At 41.8% G+C, this 23139-nt stretch overlaps 1 protein-coding gene across 2 annotated transcripts in view; it reads right to left on the bottom strand.

Moving 5' to 3' along the window:
- SLC35F4 (solute carrier family 35 member F4) overlaps positions 1-22936 on the bottom strand; it is a gene marked incomplete at both ends in the record, with an annotated part of 167484 nt that extends 144548 nt beyond the window's left edge. For both annotated transcript variants that reach the window (XM_081339414.1, XM_081339415.1), the window contains one exon: positions 22834-22936. In XM_081339414.1, coding sequence (XP_081195540.1) covers positions 22834-22936 — 103 coding nt within the window. The remainder of the gene's footprint in view (positions 1-22833) is intronic.
- Between the last annotated feature and the right edge of the window lie 203 nt (positions 22937-23139).

The raw sequence follows: 23139 nt of genomic DNA, 5'->3' as shown, positions 1-23139 counted from the left end.
CATAAATCATGGTTGAACAAACCAGGACCTACTTATTTGTGAACTCATTTAGCATCATAAAACTCTTACAGACCTGCTCACCATGATGCAAAAAAGATGCCGAGACCCTAGAAAGAAGGCAGAGAGGAGCAATGAAGATGGTAAGAGGTCTGGTATGTTTAGCCTAATGAAGAGAAGGCTTAGGGAAAACATGACTGTAGTCTTCCAACACTTGAAAGGTTGTCACAGGGAAGAGGATGCCGATTTACTCTCCATAGCAGCTGAGGCCAGGACAAGAAGCAATGGGTGGAAACTCATCAGAGGGAGATCCAACCTGGAAATAAGGTGGAATTTCCTGACAATGAGAACAATTAATCAATGGAACAGCTGGCCTCCCAGTTGTGGGTGCTCCACCACTGGATGCTTTCAAAAAAAAATATTGGACAACCATTTGTCCCGGATGATATAAGGACTCCTGCCTTGGGCCGTAGGTTGGACTAGAAAACCTCCAAGGTCCCTTCCAGCTTTATGCTTCTGTTTATTGGGGCAGGATTTATTACCTGAAAAGCCTAGTTGACTCTTCCTCACTATCCTCTTTCTATTTAATAATTGTATGTGCTCTCCTCAAATCTGGATGTTAACTGTCCTACATTTTCATGGAACATCCTGGATCCCTTTATAAAACTGGTGGAATGGGTCCATTTCAGGTTTACACTATGTCTAGATCACCACAAACCATTTCTGGAAAACTGCCAGACAACCCTTAAGTTGGAAGAAAGATAGAATATTTTATATCTCCCATGGAACAGGATATTCTGCATATCCCTATTGGTTACTTATCTGTCACCTGATGCAGGCTGATTTTCTAAATAGAATTAGATATTTTTGTTAGAAAATCAGTAATTGAATGGGTAAGTGGTTAAAAAACGGGAACCAAACAATAAATATAAATTGATATTTCTCTCCCAGTGAGATTGCTTAATAATGTGTATTTGGACCATTGCTTTTTAGTCTGTTCTCAAATGATCTGCACAATGAGATAAAAAGGCACTGATGCTAACAATGACAATAACATCAAGTGAAGAAATCCAAATGATTTCCTCAAACATAAGGGGGAGGATAGGATAGGATAGGATAGGATAGGATAGGATAGGATAGGATAGGATAGAATAGAATAGAATAGAATAGAATAGAATAGAATAGAATAGAATAGAATAGAATAGAATAGAATAGAATAGAATAGAATAGAATAGAATAGAATAGAATAGAATAGAATAGAATAGAATATTCTTTATTGGCCAAGTGTGATTGGACACACAAGCTCTCAGTGTACATACAAGCAATGAAGTGATAAATCATAAGTTATAACATACAATCATAAATCATAAGATACAACCAACAAAGTGACAGTCATAAGTTACCAATAGGAGTTCCATGAATTCCATGAAGATGGCATACAAACACAAACATTTCCCACAAACTTTGGGAAATTATCGCTTTAAAAAAAATTCTCTACATTCAAATAAAAAAGAAACATATAAACAGTGCACTATTTAATAATATTTCAAGGTCATCCATCACATTGTGCAGAAAGATAGATTCTATATTGGGAATCATTAGGAAAGGATTAAAAATAAAGCATTAGTCAGCTCAATAATACAACCTCACTGGAAAAGTATATAACTGGATAGTTGCACAGCTCATATTGTATAGCCAGAAAAGATGGATAACAAAAGATAATGAAAGGGATGGAAAATCCCAATAAAGCTTCAGATATTTGGATGCCTTCAGCTTAAAGGAGGCATGATTAAGGGCCTATAAAATTATGTATGTTCTTGATAAATTGTAAACCGTAAAAGATTTCTTGCATCTCTTCAAAGTCAACTGATGAAGTTAAGTGGTGGGAATATGTGCTATTTATATAGTGCATCATTAATCCATGGAGTTTAATTAACAAAAGACATCCAACTTGGATGATTTTAAAATGGTATTAAACAAAAGAGGCCAACATTTTGAAACATGGGGGAGGGTAAGGATCAAAAAACAGGCAATATGTATCACATACTAGGCTGGGACTAGGTTTGGGGAGATCCTTGTTATTTTTTGTCATATATTTTTTAAATTAGTAATGCTGGGGGAAAAAATCCTTCTGTTTCCAGCCATCACAGTCAGGAAGCTCATGGAGAGAAGCACTGGAAAGAGGCTCAAGAACCCTAAATCATCCACCTTGCAAAGCTCCTTTCACAATGAAACACAACATCAAATTTATTAAGTTATATCCCATCTCTTCAAAGAGGAACAAGACAGCCCTCCCATCTTGTTCATGTAAAGATAAAACGTATGAGGAACAGTTGCTGGAATTGGGTATGTGTAGTTTAATGAAGAAGGGACGCGGTGGCTCAGTGGGTTAGGACGCTAAGCTTGTCGATCAGAAGGTCGGCAGTTTGGTGGGTTGAATCCCGAGTGCCGCGTAACAGAGTGAGCGCCTGTTACTCGTCCCAGCTTCTGCCAACCTAGCAGTTCGAAAGCACGTAAAAAATGCAAGTAGAAAAATAGGGAACACTATGGTGGGAAGGTAACAGTGTTCTGTGCGACTTTGGCGTCTAGTCATGCCGGCCACATGACCACGGAGGCATCCTCGGACAAGCGCTGGCTATTCGGCTTTGAAACGGAGATGAGCACCGGCCCCTAGAGTTGGAAACGACTAGCACGCATGTGCGGGGGAACCTTTACCTTTACCTAGTTTAATGAAGAGAAGGACGAGGGGTGACATGATAGCAGTGTTCCAGTATCTCAGGGGCTGCCACAAAGAAGAGGGAGTCAAGCTATTCTCCAAAGCACCTGAAGGCTAGACAAGAAGCAATGGATGGAAACTAATCAAAGAGAGAAGAAACCTAAAACTAAGAAATTTTCTGAAAAGTTAGAACAATTAACCAGTGGAACAACCTGCCTCCAGAAGCTGTGAATGCTCCAACACTGGAAGTTTTTAATTAATAATAATAATAATAATAATAATAATAATAATAATAATAATAATAATAATAATAATAATAATAATAATAATAATAACCTTTATTGTCAAAGTACAACATGTGTACATTGAGATTAGCTGAGCCTCCCCCCATGGTCTCTCCCCCCAACACACAGTGACAACAAACCCTCCATCCTACCACACCATATGAACCAACTACACTACACCACACACCGCCCTCCCAAGTCAATTCTGCATAAGTTCAGAGAGATTATGTCCCATTTAAAAGAAGAGACTGGACAACCATTTGTCTGAAATGGTATAGGGTTTCCTGCCTGAGCAGGGGGTTGGACTAGATGACCTCCAAGATCCCTATCATCATCATCATTTATTTACTTGATACATTTCTACTTCCCTTCCCAAATAATAATATCTCAAAGTGATTTACAATAGTTATTAAAATGTGTTTGTGTGTATGTATGTGTGCGTGTGTATGATACATAGATAGATATATGATACAGAAGAATATTGACAGACTTGAACATTGGGCGCTATCTAACAAAATGAAATTCAATAGTGAAAAAAGTAAGGTTCTACATTTAGGCAAGAAAAACCAAATGCACAGGTATAGTAGTAACTGTGAGAGGGATCTTGGAGCCCTAGTGGACAATCACTTAAATATGAGCCAGCAGTGTGCTGCAGCTGCCAAAAAAACCAACATAGCACTAGGCTGCATTAACAGAGGAATAGAATCAAGATCATGTGAAGTGTTAATACCACTTTACAATGCCTTGGTAAGGCCACATTTGGAATACTACGTCCAGTTTTGGTCACCACAATGTAAAAAACATGCTGAGACTCTAGAAACAGTGCAGAGAAGAGCAACAAAGATGATCAGGGGACTGGAGGCTAAAACATATAAGGAACGGTTGCTGGAATTGGGTATGTCTAGTTTAATGAAGAGAAGGACGAGGGGTGACATGATAACAGTGTTCCAATATCTCAGGGGCTGTCACAAAGAAGAGGTAGTCAAGCTATTCTCCAAAGCACCTGAAGGCAGGACAAGAAGCAACGGATGGAAACTAACCAAAGAGAGAAGCAACCTAGAACTAAGGAGAAATTTCCTAACAGCTAGAACAATTAATCAGTGGAACAACCTGCCTCCAGAAGTTGTGAATGCTCCAACATTGGAAATTTTTAAGAAGAGACTGGACAGCCATTTGCTCAAGCAGGGGGTTGGACTAAATGACCTCCAAAGTCCCTTCCAACTTTATTATTTTATATATATAATCAATTTTACAATAGAACAGTTTCAAACAAATACAATAATCTCTTCCTCTGTCATTTTTTTCCTTTTTGAAAGATTCGTTTAATTTGCTTTTAGCTGACCTTTGAAGGGTCAGAAGTGCAACCGAAAAACAGCCTACAGAACTTAATGAAAATAAATAAATCTGAGAAGATGAAGGATGGGCTTCCTGTGGAGTCCAAACAGTGAAAATGTGAGAAGAGACAATAAAATAGAAATGCAGGTGCTACAAGCGGAAGAAGGACTAAATAAACATATATGCAGATGTGGTTGAATTCACTGTTATTTTCAGTGAAAAATGAGGAAATTTATAGCAATACAAGAAGAGAAGATACACTGGATCAGGCCAAGGGTCCATTTTTTATTCAGCAGATCACAAATAGGCATTAGTAGCTGGGGATTTGCGTTGAAGCCCCTTTCCATATGCCAAGGCTCTCCAGATCTGAGATTAGCACCAGGTTCCTGAGTTCAACCATAAAACTTGTATAGGTCTTGGTATGGTCCTGGTATTCTTGCCTTCTTCTGAAGCCTTTTCCCATATCTTTCCTAGTTGCTCAGAAGAATAGTGAAACAAAAGTGAGAGTGGTCACAGGTTCACTACCACTTTTCATATCCCTGTATTAAATCACACAGAAGATCTAATGCATGGGTCAAAGGGAGGAATTCAAACAGAGGTTCCTTGAAGACATACAAGTAGTGGTCCCAAAGTGCTGAACAGCACATGAAGGGCAAAGCCAGTGCTTATGTGAAGGGTATGAACCTTCTAGATCAGGGGTGTCAAACTGCCAGCCTGCGGGCTGGATGCGTCATGCTGAAACCACGCCTACCCCATTGGCGGAAATGGGAAAAAAGTTGCGATACATTGCGACGGGTCACATGACATTGCGAGTGTGACACCCCTGTTCTAGATCCAAGTCTAATTCTACTCACTAGATCACTCTGCCAATCAATGGGGATTAGCTAAACAGAACATCTGACTTCTAGGGTTAATACTGTAGACCAAGGTTCTTCAAACTTGGCCCTTTTATGACTTGTGGACTTCAACTCCCAGAATTCCTCAGCCAGCGTGCCTCTTTATTTTCAGGTCAGTGACGGGTCATTTTAGTGTGTCTATGGGGATTCCCAGTCATTTCAGTCATGGTTGTCCCAAAGGTGCTTTTTCAAGAGGCAACTGGACTTCCTTTGTTTTTTCTTGAAGATGTTTCGCTTCTCATCTAGGGAAGCTTCTTCAGTTCTCCAATTCTCATCCAAGAACTGAAGAAGCTTCTTGGATGAGAAATGTCTTCAAAGAAAAACAAAGAAAGTCCAGTTGCCTCTTGAAAAGTCCAGTTGCCTTTTGGATGGACATTTTAGAATAGATTTAAGAGTCTAATTTTAATTTTAAACTTAGGGTTCACTGAGTGGACTGGTAAAATGGCAACCCAGACTTCTTTGCTTACTTTAAAAAATAATAAGCCAACCCTGCTGCATTTGAGGAGTTTCCTATTTATTCTGTAGAAAGGTATCCTGGATACCTGCTCCCAAATCCTACCATCAGGTGCCACCAATCACACTTCATTGTGGTTTACTGGAATTGTCCTGCTGGCAACTGTGTAAATAGAAGTCAGGTGGTAGACCTTTGATCTGACTTAGCAGGAGCCTTATACAATTACAGGTAATCCTTGATTTGCCATTTTTCCTTTAACAACCATTTGAAGTTACAAGGGTGCTGAAAAAGTGACTTACAACCAGTCCTCAGACGTACAACCATCTCACACAGTCACACCAAAATTTAAGTGCTTGGCAACAGCCATTGTATTCTTCCTGATCTAAATTCACCCTTTATTTCAAATTTATACCTCTTTTCTGCATTGGAGTTCACTAGTTGGCATATGAAAGGTTTGTGTGACAAAAGCCTTCGTCCACAAACTTTGTATATTTTTCAAAAAAAGGTAATGCATTTGGGTCATTATCACAAGCAATTTGCTAAATCAGCACAAAAAGTTTCAGCTGCAAGTGGCAACCTAAATAATAGAAAACAAAAGCCTTGTTATGGCTTACCTCAAACCTAAATACGATACAATAATCTTTATTGTCATTGTCCCATACAGAACAACGAAATTGAAAAATCCACATCAACCCCATAAAACCCAACAAAAACAACAAAATACATATCAACATACCACCCACCCCACATATACACATTTAACCCCTAAAAAGACTCTAACACTCTAAAAACTAAATACAGAAGTTCTCTCAGAAACTGCATTCTGCTGCATTCAAAGCCAAAACCGCTTTTGGATAAAAACTATTTCTCAAGTGGCTGGTCCTGGTCTTTATGACCCTATACCTCCTTCTATAAGGCAGAAGCTGAAAGAGATCATTTCCGGGGTGCGTGCAATCCTGCACAATCTCCACAGCTTTCTTATAACACCTGGAGGCATAGATTTGATCTAAAGTAGGAAGAGTACACCCAATTATTCTCTCTGCAGTCTTTACGACCCTGGACAGCATTGTTTTTTCCCTGACTGTACAACTCCCAAACCACACACACAGACCATAGGTTATGGTACAGTGGTAGAATGCCAACAACAGGTCCTTTGAGAGATTATGCTTCCTGAGAATTCTCAAGAAGTATAACCTCTGCTGTGCTCTCTTCATCACAACTTTCGTGTTTGCTCCCCATGTCAGATCATCTCTTAACTCCATTCCCAGAAATCGAAACACCAAGACCTGTTCCACACAATTCCCTTCAATAATAAGTGGATGAATGTTCGATTTGCATTTCCTAAAGTCCACAATAATCTTTTGTTTTTTTAAATTGAGGAATAAATTATTTTCCCTACACCACTCTGTCAGCAACTCAACCTCCTTCCTATAAACTGACTCCCCTTCCCCAGCAGTAATCAGACCAACCACCGTTGTGTCGTCTGCAAACTTAATGATCTTATTGCTGGGGTAATAGGGAACAGTCATATGTGTAGAGCGTGTACAAAAGCGGGCTCAACACACACCCCTGTGGCGTCCCCGTATTTATACTGAGATCCGCAGAGACGTGAGAACCCATCCTGACCCGTTGGGAATGATCTGATAGAAAATCTAATATCCACCTGCATAAGCATGGCGGGAGCCCCAGATCTAATAATTTGGGCACCAGTCTATGCGGAAGAATAGTATTAAATGCAGAACTAAAATCTACAAATAGCAATCTCGCATAGTTCCCTTGTTTCTCCAAATGAGTCAGGACAGCATGTAAGGCCATGGCCACCGCATCCTCCGTGGATCTCTTTCCCTTATATGCAAATTGACAAGAGTCAAATCCAACAGGCAAACAAGCCATAATACGATTTCGCACCAATTTTTCAAAGCATTTCATTATGACAGGTGTAAGCGCCACAGGACGGAAATCGTTCAAACTATCAATATTAGATTTTTTTGGCAGAGGTATAATAGTAGAGGATTTCAGACAAGGTGGAACAGTGGCTTGGGCCAGAGACCAATTAAAAATCTTCATAAAGATTTCTGCCAGTTGTTCCGAGCAGACTCTCAGCACCCTACCAGCCACTCCATCAGGGCCCATGGCCTTTCTAATATTTATCTCCTTTAATATTCGCCTCACTTCTCCCTCTTACACTCTAACGTTTCCTTTAGGAAGTAACGACGATAAATCTGGCAGCACTGCTGGAGCCACTGCTGGTGTCACCTCAAATTGGGCAAAGAAGGTGTTCAGCTCCTCCACCAGAGAAGCACTGCTCTCTACAACTGATAGACTACTAGATTTGTGGCCAGTCAGGTACTGGACCCCCTGCCACACTTGTCTAGTATCATGATTTCTCAGATGATCCTCAATTTTTCCTCTATCACAGCTTTTGCCTTCCTAATACCCCTCTTCAAATTCGCCCTTTCTATACCATACAATACCCGATCTCCAGTTCTAAAAGCGGAGTTCCTGGCCTTCAGCAATCGCCGAACTTCCCCTGTCATCCAGGACTTCCTATTCGGATACATCTTTACATGCTTTTCCCCAGTAACATGTGCTGTGCAGAATCTAATACAGTCATATATTAGACTCAGATCCAGAAAAAAACTCCAGATCCAGAAAAAGACATAGTTTAATTAGTGTGTGTGTGTGAGTGAGCGAGTGAGTGAGTGAAAGAGGGAGGGAGGCAGGGAGAGGGAAACAATAACACTAGTCTGGAATCTTAATAGCTGTTGCTCAATTACACAATAAGTGCCTTTGACAAACAAACATGACACTTGAAGGCATCTTACTATCCTAGGCAAATCAAAGGATAATTGAGTATTGTGGCATTCTTTATTTATTTAGAAGTATTAGATGTATAAGCCAGCAAATCAAGAGATGCTAAGTATTGTTCGAAAAAGTAAGGAATTGTTGGTGTTTTCGGGGATATCTCCATATTATTTTCTTGGCAGCAATATCAAATTATTGGCTCTCAAGATTTTTTTTTTAAATTTCTCAGCCTAAGCTACAATTTCCAAGGGGTTTCTCACTGAAATATTAATCAGGTCCATGCTGCTTAGCCTCTTGGAGATCAGACTGCACTAACACAAGGGCTTTTTTTCTCATAGAACGCTCAGAACGGAGTTCCGGCACCTTTTTTGGATGGAACCTTGTAGGGTAGGCAAGGCGGGTTGTATGACATGTGTGAGTTCCGGCACCTTTTTCTTTTACAAAAAAAGCACTGACTAACACATATCAGAGACTAGTAAACTTGTTATCATGTAAGCTTTTGTAAATCCCAGTTTATTTCAGCCAATGCATGGAATATCTGGGAACCAGGATAAACATGGAGTTGCCCATTAAGTGACTCCAACTTTTGAACTTGGGTTCACTCAGCCTGCTTCACTTGCTTGTTTAAGATCTAACCGTGGCTTTCATGCACGGCACTAAACCTGGCTGGTTTTAATCTTGGTTAGATTTGTTTTATTTTGGATATGAGGCCTGAATTACAAATATGCAAATGACCACAACACGGTAGCAAAGAAACTGGAAAACATAAACTCTTTGCTGTCATTTTGGACAGCAGGGCTGTCCAAAGAATATAGACAAAAAAGTCAAGATGGTGGCTATGATGCTGTGATTGAAGCATCTCCTGCTTTATTTTATTTTTTTAATGTGCATTTAATCAATTTAAATTTTAGGAAAGCAGATTGCAGCCAAAGGTTTGGAATAAAATCCTAATCTTATAACCAATTCAACCATGCATGAATTAGGAAAATGGTCAGCTCTCCTCAATTAGATATTAAAGTTGGATAGACACACTGTAAATATAGCTAATCCTCAACTTACAAGAGTTCATTTAGTGACTGTTCGAAGTTACAACGGCACTGAAAAAAGTGACTTATGACTATTTTTCACACTTGTGATGGTTGCAGCATCCCCATGGTCACATGATCAAAATTCAGATGCTTGGTAGCTGTCTCATATTTATGACAGTTGCAGTGTCCCCGCAGTCATGTGGTCACCTTTTGTAACTCAATGGGCAAGGAAGATTCACTTAATAAATGTGCTACTAACTTAACTGCAGCGAATCGCCTAATAATTGTAGCAAGAAAGGACATAAAATGGGGCAAAATTTGCTTAACAACTGTCTTGCTTAACAACAGAAATTTTGCACTCAATTGTGGTCGTATGTCAAGGACTGCCCTGTACTACAATATTTTACTTGAATGGAAAATAGAGCTCCAGCTGATCATTTCATAAATGGATTCATGCTTTCGGTCTTCTCCATTTATGTAAGGCAAAGCTCGGTTGCTTCCATTAACCCTTTCCTTGAAAAGAGGCCATGTTTTAAGGCAAGAATGAACCGGGGGGGGGGGAACACTGAGGTTCCCAGACACTTTGGCCATCATTGGTGACAGCAAAAGATTCTGGGACAAATAGTTTAGAAACGTCCAAAGAGTCCATGTACATTTGGTTTTAGGGATTTGTTTACGATGTACAGGTAGTCCTCAAGCTACGACCACAACTGAGCCCAAAATTTCTGTTGTTAAGTGAGACATTTGTTAAGTGAGTTTTGCCCCATTTTATGACCTTTCTCGCCACAATTCTTAAGCAAACCAGTGCAGTTGTTAAGTGAGTAATATGGTTGTTAAGTGAATCTGGCTTGCCCATTGTCTTTGATTGTCAGAAGGTCACAAAAGGGGATCGCATGACCCCAGGTCACTGCAACTGTCATAAATATGAGTCAGCTGCCAAGCAACTGAATTTTGATCACATGAACATGGGAATGCCGCAACAGTTGTAAGTGTAAAAAATAGTCATAATCACTTTTTTCCATTGTTGTGCCATTGTAACTTTGATCGCTAAACCAATTGTTGTAAATCAAGGACTAACTGAATTATGAAGATAAGAAATAAAATTGATTTTGCATTCATTAATGTAGGGGGGGGGAAGCATGATTAACTGGCTGGGCTTAAATGTCTCCTGTTTTGAGATATGAACCCTTCTCCAAAAATGAAAATGGCTGTGCTCTGGCCCAATTTCTTATGTGGAAATGAGAATTCAGAGAAACATAAAAGCAAGCTGAATGCAATGGGGATCAAGTATTTAAGAAGTATGTATGATAAAATAAGAAAAATAGAGAAAAACAAGAAGAATAAATGAACGCTATAATGAATGTGGACTCAACAGAAACAATATGAACCCAGGAAATAAGAAGACAAAACAGCAACAAACTACTGAATGATAGTTTCATCCAAACCCTGAAGAACCCTGCATGGTTCTTTAAGCCACGATCTAAAAGATAACCAGGTCATTCTTGTGCAACAAATGTGTATGGCAAGGAGTACTCTGTTGCCTGGATCTCCCCCATAAAACGGTCATGTCCCCAGTTAATCTCACCTCCCTCAGAAAGGCAAAGCATCCAAGGCAGAGTCGTCACTGAACTGAATAATTCAGCAGTTTCATAAGATCAGAGAAGCAATGCAAGATGATAGGACACAGAAAAGACAAAATCCTAGTGACTAGCTGAAGTCTATCAAAATTCCAACCAATCTCTGAAATGTTATCCAGTGTACAGTATAAGCTAATTTAATTCAATCAAGTCACCACAAATCGAGGGAACTAATCATATATTTTTTTTTCAATGGTGCATGACCATGTTTTACATAAAGAATAGCTCCCATCCTCAATTTTAAATACAGCACTGGCTTCTTTAAAACATCATGTTCTAAAGATATGATGAACTGACCAAATGAATTTATTAGATTTTGAAAATATAGTGTGAGGAGAAGAGGAAATACTTTGTTACAAATCTGTCAAAACAATGAAGATCTTCTTACGAAACTGCTGGAAAATAAAGACTGTATGCCTGGAATAAAAGATTAGGAGAAAAGCTGCACGTCACAGAAAGGGTAATATTGACATTATTTAAAGGCTGCTACAGGAATCTAGATATCCTGAATCTTTTGAATGAAATAGGAAAAATGCTTCCTTGTGTGCATTCTTTTTTTCTCTGAGACTGTTATTTGTTTCTGGTGAAAGCCTTCTGGAATTTCAATGTGAAAATTTGAATCTCACTCATGGTCTCTCAAAATAGCATGCAGGACAATCGCCTATCCCCAATTAAAATAGAAAGTTGCTTCCCCAGCCTAGTGTCCTCCAGATATCTGGGATTACAAATCCTATCATTTCTGGTTCACACGGTCCATGGTTAACTTTAGTTCAATCCAATCAGGTGTACCATGTTGGGAAATGCTGATTTATGATTATGCCTTGCTTTTTGCTCCATAATTATTCATCCCTTGAGACTGAAAACCCATATTTCCAAGTCCATTCATGATGGTATAATTTAGAAAATAATCACCTAGTGCTTCTTTGAAACAAAATGTGTAGAAGAAAGACTTTTTTATGGTGCTCTGAGAATCTTGTGATGCCGTCCATAGTTAGATTTGTTATTGGAAGTACAGTAGGTTACATCCCTCCACACAACCCCATATTCCATAGTCTGCTAGGAAAACGTCACCTGGAGGATTCTGTTTTGGTGGCCACAGAAGATATGAGAAGACAAAAACACCTATATTCCTGCTCAGGTTAATCCCATCTGAGCATCTTTCTTCCCAGAATAAAATTATCCAATAGTTCGAATATCTCTGCTTCCTTTTCTTTGCCATTTTTAATTTCTCTATTAAATTATGGCAGCATTTGGCAGTGCACAAAGTAAATAAATAGATAACATTGTAGTGCACATGTTATAATGTTTGAGGATTGATTCTTATGGCATCAACATAGTTGCTGCTTGTTGGGTGCATAAAAGTCCCCCTTGAAAAATCTTCGGCCACTTTTATCTATAGAGATTCTCAATCACCCAGGTCATAGTTGTCCCAAAAGTGGTTTTCCAAAAGGCAAGTGGACTTTCTTGACTTTTTCCTTGAAAACGTTTCACTTCTCATTCCTAGAAGCTTCTTCAGTTCTGAACTGAAGAAACTTCTTGGATAAGAAGTGAAACGTTTTCAAGGGAAAACCCAAGAAAGTCTACTTGCCCTTTGGAAAAAGCACCTTTGGGACTTTGGCTCCATTACAATTGCTCTCACTCTGCATATCACAGTAGAATTTGTACTTCTTTGCAAAGTTCCTAAGGAAATTGATCCATAACTAGTTCAAACAGGAGTAGCAGAACATTACATTCAGCAGTTGGAAGAATAAGAGGTTTTCCCTGTATCAATACTGCAATTATTTACCAACAATCTGAAATCAGGTAGGTACACTTAGGTGACCCAGGATGGCATCAAACAAGATAATGAAAACCAAGCAGGCCATGTTGACAAACAAGTTCATCTAAAATATGAAAAAGGAGACAAAATGACAAATGAAATTGTGTATAAATATAGAAGTAGGACACGCTGAAACAAAAAATCTCAAACCCAAAACAATCTAACCACACAGACACAGTATTAGAGTATAAACTGGCAGTGAAGTAGGAAGAATGAAAAAAAACAGATGACCTGTGAAGTGGAAAAACTGGGGCGTTCCTGGTCCACCAACTGAGTTATTTACCTGCTTTAACGGCATATAATTATTCCAAATAGGAATTCAAGGTGATATATTTAACAATCAAAAAAATATTACAAAGTATCAGTCTATTTAAGCCAAGGACCTTGAAAGCTCTCTCAATAAAAGATTAAAATATTTATGGCAATATAGATATTATATATTATCCATTATTATTTTATAATAGGGAAATGTGGTAAAAAATAAACAGATATCAAGTGGTAGGAGTGCCACCACAAAAAAGTCCTTTCTTCTCCAGATGAAAAAAAAGTTTCTCTTAGTAATAGAATATAAAGAACAATATCCCCAGCAGAACTTGACCCAGATTAAGGAAAGAGACACTCTTAGGGATTTCAGTCACAATTGTCTAGCACTGATGACGTTACCTAGTCTGGGTAATGAAACATCTGCAAGAAAACAACCAAACAACTAGTCTGGGTAATGAAACATCTGCAAGAAAACAACCAAACATCTGCAAGAAAACAACCAAGATCAGAGAGCACCAAAGACCCCTCCTTTCAACTCTGAGCTACAGATACTCTCCTTCATTGGTCAATTACAATTGCAACAGCTGCTTTCAGGTGATTCATACCCAAACCAAAACATAAGAGCTTCAGATATTTTGCCATGAATTGCAAACTGGCGGGGGAATTCTGGGAGCGGATGTCCACACATCTTCAAGTTCTCAAGGAAAGAAAAAGCCAACCACATTGGCGGATGAAGGGAGAAAAGGGGAAGGAAGGAGGACCCAGAGAAGATGAGGACAGAGGGATACTCCACACCGGGAAGTGTTGAGAGGAAGAGGGGGAAACGAAGGGGAAGGGAACCCAATGAAGAACTAAAAAAATACTCTAAGATCAATAAAGGAGAATATTTGTAGCTCAGGGTTGAAATGAGGGATCCTTGGCACTCTCTGAGCTTGGTTGTTTTCTTGCAGATGTTTTATTACCCAAATCCTCTGGATTTTTTTTCCGTTTCAAAACTGAGGACAACTGAAATGCTCCTGGTTTTGTTCTGCTCTACTGGGGCCAAACAGATGGCGCAACAAAACTTTCAGGACATGATGGCTTATTCCAGGTTTCAAACAATACCTACTGTCTATTTTATGCACATCCCTACTGAGAGCCATTCGGCTTGGAGACTGCCAAGATGGAATATTAAACTTTCTGCCTGAAATGGATGGGCTATTACCAAGCTGCCACCCTAACTTCTAGCAGAAGCAAAGGAGAAATGTTGACAATCCTCCCAACAACTAAAATCGTAAAGCTTGGACAGCTTTTTCATGAATTACACGTTGGAAAATTCAAGGCCCATTCCTTCTCAAATTTGTCTAGAGTTTGAGATGAGGTGGTGATAAGTCTCCGTTCAAGTGGAACATCTAAAAGATTTCGGCCAGTTTAAAAGAGGTTTGGGGAAAATGACTACTAGATTTGTGTCCTTTCCTGCAGACTTTTTTTTTTAGAAGTTACAACCTCTTGCGCTTCAGGAATCCGCTTTAAGGGCCCATAGCTAGAAGGAGGAAAAAAATGAAGGTTTTCAGATTGCCTTAGATCATTGTTTCCTGTAGATTTTTGACTGTTTGCCGCAACAGTCCAGTCTTAGATGCCAGCTTCACCATCCAAAAAAGACACATAAGTTTCACTACTGTTGGAATGAAAATTAGGTCTGTTCGGAGCCAGGTTTGAAAGAATGCAGGACAATTGCTTGTTTGAAGCGGAGAATTTTATTTCAGAAAGCATAGTACATATAAAGAATCAGATCAGCTGTTCAGAGTGGCCAGGAGTTAAGTTTTTCTGGATAGTTTCTTTTAGAGAAAAAGTATTGCCTTTGTTCTTTGAAAGCAAGCAGAAAGAACCCGTCTTCTAAGAATCCTTAGGCAGTGTAATTGACCGGGTCTCCTAAAGGGAATGCTGTAGTAGGCATCCCACTGAGCGGCACTCTCCCACTTAATTAGCATTAGAGATGAAGGTAGCAGTCTAGTGGAGGAAAGGATCTGTTATTTATTAATGGCATTCTGAATGGAATTATTACCTGCACAGGTTGGCGCCTTTTATCAACTTTAACCTTTGTGTCAAGTCTGTTACCTTTTGCTACAAATGGAATTTCTAACTTTTTGCTCTGGAAATGGCTGCAAGATTGAATGACAGGGAACAAAAAGGAAGATTTAAATGGCAGAGAGAGTTTGATTTCCTTTCCGCACTATGTTTATCATCCTTGCTAGCTCAGGACCGTATAGGTTGGAAACATGTAGAAGAGGCCTTCATTCTGCAGTGGATAGACAATGGCTAAAATGATGATAGAGAATTGTTTCCTTTCTTTTCTTTCTGGAGTTTAAATACACGTTGGGGGGGGGAAGAGGCCCAATCTTTTACTATTTCCCCCTCCTTACCTTCCCTCCACCATCTGACCAAATTAAGTTCTCCTTTTTGCCCTGGAAGTAACTTAAATCAGCATCTGTTTAAGGTTAATGCCCACGGCTATCACAGTCTGCGCCAAATAGAAAATCATGCTGAAACAATAAAAACTACATTGGGTCATTTCCCAACCATGTATAAAAAGGAATTGCTTTTCATTAGATGCATGCTGTTTCTGTCTTTAAAAATACAAGCAAAAAAAGCAACCAGCAGATCATCTGATGTTCCCCGGTCAGATAAAGTGCTGCTGCTCTCAACAGACCAGCCTGCTCCAATTGCCACTGGGCGCCAGTCTTAATTGAAAGTTTCCAATGCAGAAATATTCTATTTCAACAAAACCATTTGCTTGCCTTCTGGCTCGTAGTTCTCTGGAAGGCGCACGCACGCACACACACACAAACACACACACACTATACAAAAGCCCCGGTCATTCACTTGCTGATGAATGATCTAACACTAATCCAAACCCAGGATGGAAAACTGAATCCTATAGGTCAGGGGTCCTCAATTTTGGCAACTTTAAGACTTGTGGACTTCACCTTCCAGAGTTGAAGTCCGCAAGTCTTAAAGTTGCCACGGTTGGAGAGCCCTGCTATACGCCTTAGGCTAAAAGTTCTATGCAGAATAGATATTTTATCTGGGCTGTTTAGCTTGGTATTGCCTACATGGCAAACCTATAACCCATCTGTCAAAAGTGACATGCCACAATGTTTTGGGTGACACACCAGTGTTCACCAACACCTGACAACAACTATTCTCAAAAGCATATCTCGCATAATTTTCAGAGGCTGCAAAGACCATGCAAGAATGAGGAGTGCTCTCAGCAGAGCTTCAGAAAATCACAGAACAGGGGCTGGCCGTGCTTTTGTGAAATTTTCAGAGGCTTCAAAAGACCGTTCTCTGAAGCCGCTTCAAAAATGAAGGCTTTCTGTGACCTGAAAGAGCCCTGCATAGGCTGTAGAGGGCTGTCAAGCCATCTACCTCAACTATTTCTTGTGTCAGGCTTCCCAGTGGAGACCAGGCAATATATCAGAGATCTAACACAGGATAGTTTAACTGCACTCCTTGCCTAGATTTAGCAGAAAGCCTACAGACATGGCTTGGCTAAATTAAATCTTCATTTCCTTTAATAACCGTTTTCTGCCATCAGCGACCAAATGCAGTTCGCAAAGTTGTAACACAGGCATAAGGAGACACATCCATAACTGCCTCTACCATAGCATTCGGGAGCAATTGAAGGTTGTGGATATTCTTCAAGGACAGCCCTATGTAGAGCACATTGCAATAATCTAATCAGAAGGTGACCGAAGCATGAGTGACCATGCACATGCCTCCTAATCCAGGAAGGAACACAATTGGTACACAACATTTGTTGTTGTTAGTTGTGAAGTCGTGTCCGACCCATCGCGACCCTATGGACAATGTTCCTCCAGGCCTTCCTGTCCTCTACCATCTTCTGGAGTCCATTTAAGCTCACGCCTACTGCTTCAGTGACTCCATCCAGCCACCTCATTCTCTGTCGTCCCCTTCTTCTATTGCCCTCAATCTTTCCCAGCATTCGGCTCTTCTCCAGTGAGTCCTTCCTTCTCATTAGGTGGCCAAAGTATTTGAGTTTTAGCTTCAGGATCTGGCCTTCTAAAGAGCAGTCAGGGTTGATCTCCTCTAGGACTGACCGGTTTGATCGCCTTGCAGTCCAAGGGACTCGCAGGAGTCTTCTCCAGCACCATAGCTCAAAGGCTTCAATTCTTTGGCGCTCAGCCTTTCTTATGGTCCAGCTTTCACTGCCATACATTGCAACTGGGAAGACCATGGCCTTGACTATACGCACTTTTGTTGATAGGGTGATGTCTCTGCTTTTTAGTGTGCTGTCTAGATTTGCCATGGCTTTCCTCCCAAGGAGCAAGCATCTTTTAATTTCTTGGCTACAGTCCCCATCTGCAGTGATCTTGGAGCCTAGGAAAATAAAATCTGTCACTACCTCCATTTCTTCCCCATCTATTTGCCAGGAATTGAGAGGGCCAGATACCATGATCTTGGTTTTCTTAATGTTTAGTTTCAACCCAAGTTTTGCAAAACTTGGGTACACAACATGCAGTTGTCCAAAAGCAAGTCATGGCTACCACCTATTCTTCAAAATGCAGCCATCACTCAAAGAAGATACCCAAAATGCTCCAGCCTTTTTTGCCTAGGTAATGGTTTTTGCATTATTTCCATCAAAGTCATCTTCCTTATTCCCTACAATACTTCACCTCATACCATCAAATAATCTCATCCCAACTGAGAGTCAGTTTGGTCTAGTGCAGGGGTGTCAAACTGCGAGCCCACGGGCTGGATGCATCATAGCGAAACCACACCCACCCCACTGCTGGCAATGGCAAAAAAGTCACGATACGTTGTGACATGTCATGTGACATTGCGAGTCCAACACCTCTGGTCTAGTGGTTAAGGCACTAGGCTAGGAACTGGGAGATTGCAAGTTCAAGTCCTGCCTTAGTTGACCTCAGGCCAGTTGCTCTCTCTTAGCTCCAACCTACCTCCCAGTGTTGTTGTGGGGAAAATAGGAGGAGGAAGGTGTGTTGGATATGTATGTATGTATATATATGTATGTATGTATGTATGTATGTATGTATGAATGAATGAATGAATGAATCAATGAATGAATCAATGAATGAATGTATAGTAATACAGATTTCTATATAAGGTGTGAGAAAGAGTAGAACTATGAGGCACCACACATAAGAGGTGCTATGGGACAGGCATCCCTATGACTACCACAATAGAGTTATCTGTTGACTAAAAGGTTGCTCTATTGTGCATAACTAAATTAGAAATAATCCATCACTCAGAAAGCAAAGAAGTAATATTCTGCCTCACAAGTCCTTGAATCTACCACTGTGATGCTCTCTGCCGGCTGCCTGCAGTTTGGCAGTTCGAGTCTTACCAGCTCAAGGTTGACTCAACTTTCCATCCTTCCAAGATCGGTAAAATGAGGACCCAGATTGTTGGGGGCAATATGCTGACTCTGTAAACCGCTTAGAGAGGGCTGTAAAGCACTGTGAAGCGGTATATAAGTCTAAGTGCTATTGCTACCATCCCAGAATAATTTTGGAGGGGTTTTCCCCCTGGAGAGCTACTAGTATTAATTAACAGATTGCAGTTCCCTACCTTTTTTTTAATAGATGCCTTAAGATGAAGTCCAGAGGCATTCTTAAGATAAAGATGATGCTAAAATTTGACACTTTGCTTTGCAAGATGATGAATTCAAAACAATCTAAATAATAACAATAATAATGAGGTCTGGGGGAACAGGAACCTGGCAAGTACCAAGAGAGGGATATGTGAGCACCAGATTACCTACTCTTAATTTGTAATGACTGCCCTGATTTTCCAAACTTCTCTTCCCAGCACTCTGATCACTTCCTTTTACCTCAAGATGTTCGTACCTGAACCTGAGAAGCAGAAGCCTGAATGGTATGTAATTCATCCTGGTCAATGCAATGAGAAAACCAGAGTCTGCCACAAAACAAAGACCGCCAATACTGCTGCTATTTAAATTCTGTATATCACACTTTAATGAGTGCAGACTTTTAGTTAGTAATATGTATTCACTTATTTGCCTTGCCTATTTAACTTATATGCAGAGCACATCATGAGAAAGGCAGGGCTAGATGAATCAAAAGTTGGAATTAAGATTGCCGGAAGAAACATCAACAACCTAAGATATGCAGATGATACCACTCTAATGGAAGAAAGTGAAGAAGAACTAAAGAGCCTCTTGTTGCGGGTGAAGAAGGAGAGTGCAAAACTTGGGTTGAAACTAAACATTAAGAAAACCAAGATCATGGCATCTGGCCCTCTCAATTCCTGGCAAATAGATGGGGAAGAAATGGAGATAGTGACAGATTTTATTTTCCTGGGCTCCAAGATCACTGCAGATGGGGACTGTAGCCAAGAAATTAAAAGACGTTTGCTCCTTGGGAGGAAAGCCATGGCAAATCTAGACAGCACACTAAAAAGCAGAGACATCACCCTGTCAACAAAAGTGCGTATAGTCAAGGCTATGGTCTTCCCAGTTGCAATGTATGGCAGTGAAAGCTGGACCATAAGAAAGGCTGAGCGCCAAAGAATTGAGGCCTTTGAACTGTGGTGCTGGAGAAGACTCCTGCGAGTTCCTTGGACTGCAAGGCGATCAAACTGGTCAGTCCTAGAGGAGATCAACCCTGACTGCTCTTTAGAAGGCCAGATCCTGAAGCTAAAACTCAAATACTTTGGCCACCTAATGAGAAGGAAGGACTCACTGGAGAAGAGCCTAATGCTGGGAAAGATTGAGGGCAATAGAAGAAAGGGACGACAGAGAATGAGGTGGCTGGATGGAGTCACTGAAGCAGTAGGCGTGAGCCTAGATGGACTCCAGAAGATGGTAGAGGACAGGAAGGCCTGGAGGAACATTGTCCATAGGGTCGCGATGGGTTGGACATGACTTCGCAACTAACAACAACAACAATGTATTCACTTCCTTCAAAATGTTTTCTATTATACCAGAGTTTGGGCCTTTGCCCCAAAATCTATCCTCAAGACACCTGTGCAAATCTTGGAGGGTTTTCTCTCTTGCTTCATGTCTTCATTTTGCAGAGCCAGAAGAGATGATGTTGCGAGTATGAAGTCAGACAATAGACACCCCTCTACCACTGTCCTAGTGTGGGAAGGGACCATCACTCAATGGCAGAGTACATGCTCTGCAGGCATAAGATGCTCAGCTCAATCCCAGCCACTTTCAGGAAAACTGATCTGTTATAGGAAAGATAAGAAGGCATTGGGTCCACAGAACTGGCTCTGGGCTACAGAAGTAAAAGCTCTGTATCTTCCAAATAAGAGGATTCATTATGAAAAGAACATATGAAAATACATGATAGAAGCTGCCCATTGGGTATCCATGGGGACTCACTAAGTAGGAATGTACCAAATATCCCATAATTGTGGGGGAGCAATACCTTGCCCCTTATGCATCCCAACTCAAATGAAGTTTCTAAAATGCCAAAAGGGCTCCTGAACCATCCATTACTTTGTTGACCTAGAAGCTGATGTTCATTCTCAGTGCCCCCTATAAAGTGTGGAAGAACTTATCTTTATCACAGCCAGATGTTCTCCGGCATCCCTCTGGAGAATGTACATGTGGTGGGGTGAAAAACTGTCAAGGACTTAAAGAATATGACCATGAAATAATCATGATTGAAGAAACCAATTCTCCATATTCCTAGACCACTATATGTTTAAATATATAAGTATAAATATGATACCAATTCAATGCCTTCCAAGCCTATTGTATTTCAAGTATGCAAATCCCCAGTCAGGATGACCTGGGCTTCTCTGAAGGAAGCACAGCTGTGGAAGCCAATGAAGTAACTTTTGATGTGTACTTGTCACCATGAAGTAACATTCTTCTTACACTTGACAGGTGATTGTTCTCTGCTCTTACCTTTCTAAAAAAGGGTAGTATAAATGCTTAAATCAAATAGACCACCTGGAAATATGTGAAATATGCATAGGAAGGCTGCATTGCCGCAAACTTAAGGAGCCACATAAGAGGAATACTTTGGCCACGATCCAAGGAAAGGCTTGGCACTGGTGGTGGGAAAGGAGGACCAAGGCTCTTGTTGCCTCTGCACATGATTTGTTCCATTTAGCAGCCACAGCAAACGGTCAGAAATAAACTGCTCTCTGCATCTGTGAATCAGCCTTCCTTCAAGCCATCAAACAGAGTGGCCATCACTCCATGTGCTCATGCTTGCATGCTTTGTAGGGACAACTTCATTTTCTATTTGAAACTCCAGAAGGTTTTCCAAACAAGGGGGCCAATGGACCGTGTCCCCCTCCTTTCTCCTTTTAGGAATCACTTCAACTGAACATGGGAAACATACTATTAAGTTTATTTCAGAAACTTAAAATGGGACACCGGTTATCCAGCAAGGAAGGCATTTCCTCTTGCTAGCCACACCGCTGCCCTTCCTGCAACCATTACTTGGAATCTCTCTACAATCCCTTTTAAACAAGTTTTAATCATAGGGAAAAAATCTCCCTCTAGTCATGCCCTCCATGCCTCCCAGTTTTAAACCTCTCTTGTGACACCTTTTCTGCTTGGTCGTCTTTGAACCGCAGCGAACCGTAGCCTGATTCCCACATGCAACGAAGACCGCGGGACAGCGTTACTGCCTCTTTACGCCGCCGGCGATCTCATCCATCCCTTTCACAGGCCTGCCGGGCAAGACTCGATGCAGCAATCCTCCAGCTTGCGCGCGATCCGGGCTCTCTCGCTCGCAGGCGCAGCTGCAACCCGCACTTTCGCCGTGCAGATGCGCAAACAGCGCGGCTCCTTTCGCGGGGCGCCCCGGTTGCTCCTTCAAACCCGCGCGCCCTTACGCACGCAAGCACGAAGACTTGCCCCACCCCCACCCCCACCCCCACCATCACCTCTTCCCGCCAGAGCCCCCCATTTTCGCACGAGGTGGGAGGAGAAGCGACCGCCCTCCGCGGCAAACCACGCACCAGCTCGTGGCGAGTGGCCGTTCCCAGCCCAGATGCGGAGCGTGGAAACGGGGCGCCTCGGCACCTCTTCCTCTCTCCGTCCTCCGCTCCCTTCTACACCACCACCACCCCTTCTCCGGCATCCCCACCCCGCCTTGCCCTACCCGCTGCAAGAGGGCAGCCTAGTGCAGCGTTTCCCAACCTTAGGAACTTGAAGATGCGTGGACTTCAACTCCCAGAATTCCCCAGCCAGCTATGCTGGCTGGGGAATTCTGGGAGTTGAAGTCCACGCATCTTCAAGTTCCTAAGGTTGGAAAACGCTGGCCTAGTGGTTTGGGTTTTTTGTTTTTTTTTAAAAAAAGACCCATCTCTGGAGGAGCGACAGCAAAGTCGCGCAGGGACCGAGAGGGTTAAAAAAGAAGCGAGGACGTTTCCCTGCTCCCCAAAGCGGCGGCTCAGTTGTGCGCAGGGTTCCCGCAAGACCCCCTCGGATGAAACTGGAGCCTCCCGCTAGAGGAGGCGGACGGGGTGTGGGAGGGGGGGAGAGGGAGGGAGGGGAGGGAAACGGCGCTACCTCAGCCAGCGAGCCACCCCGCAACCCTGGCGCAGCGCAGCAGCCACGCGCCAATTGCCCAGCTTTACTCCTTACTTTTCTGGCTGGAGTAGCCGGGGTAGTAGCCATAGTAGCCGGTGATCCGAAGGATGCGGTCCTCGATGGTGGCTACCCCGTTGGGCGCCGCCTTGACATCCATGCAGAGGGGCTCGGACCGCCCGTCCGGGCTCGTCAGGGGGTAGCGGCCGAGGCGGCGGCGGAGGAGGAGGAGGAGGAGTCGGCCGCGGAGCGTTGGGTCAAAGGCTGGACTCGGCTGGGTCTCCTGCCGCGCCTGCAGCGCGGGCCAGTCTGCTGTGCTTCTTGGCGGCCGTTGCACGGCGGCTCCTCGGCGCACCTTCTCCA

This window comes from Vipera berus, assembly GCF_964194415.1.
Source record: "Vipera berus genome assembly, chromosome: 1".
Taxonomy (NCBI): domain Eukaryota; kingdom Metazoa; phylum Chordata; class Lepidosauria; order Squamata; family Viperidae; genus Vipera; species Vipera berus.
Note: the sequence above shows the minus strand (reverse complement) of the source record. Positions and strands in the feature narration are given on the sequence as shown.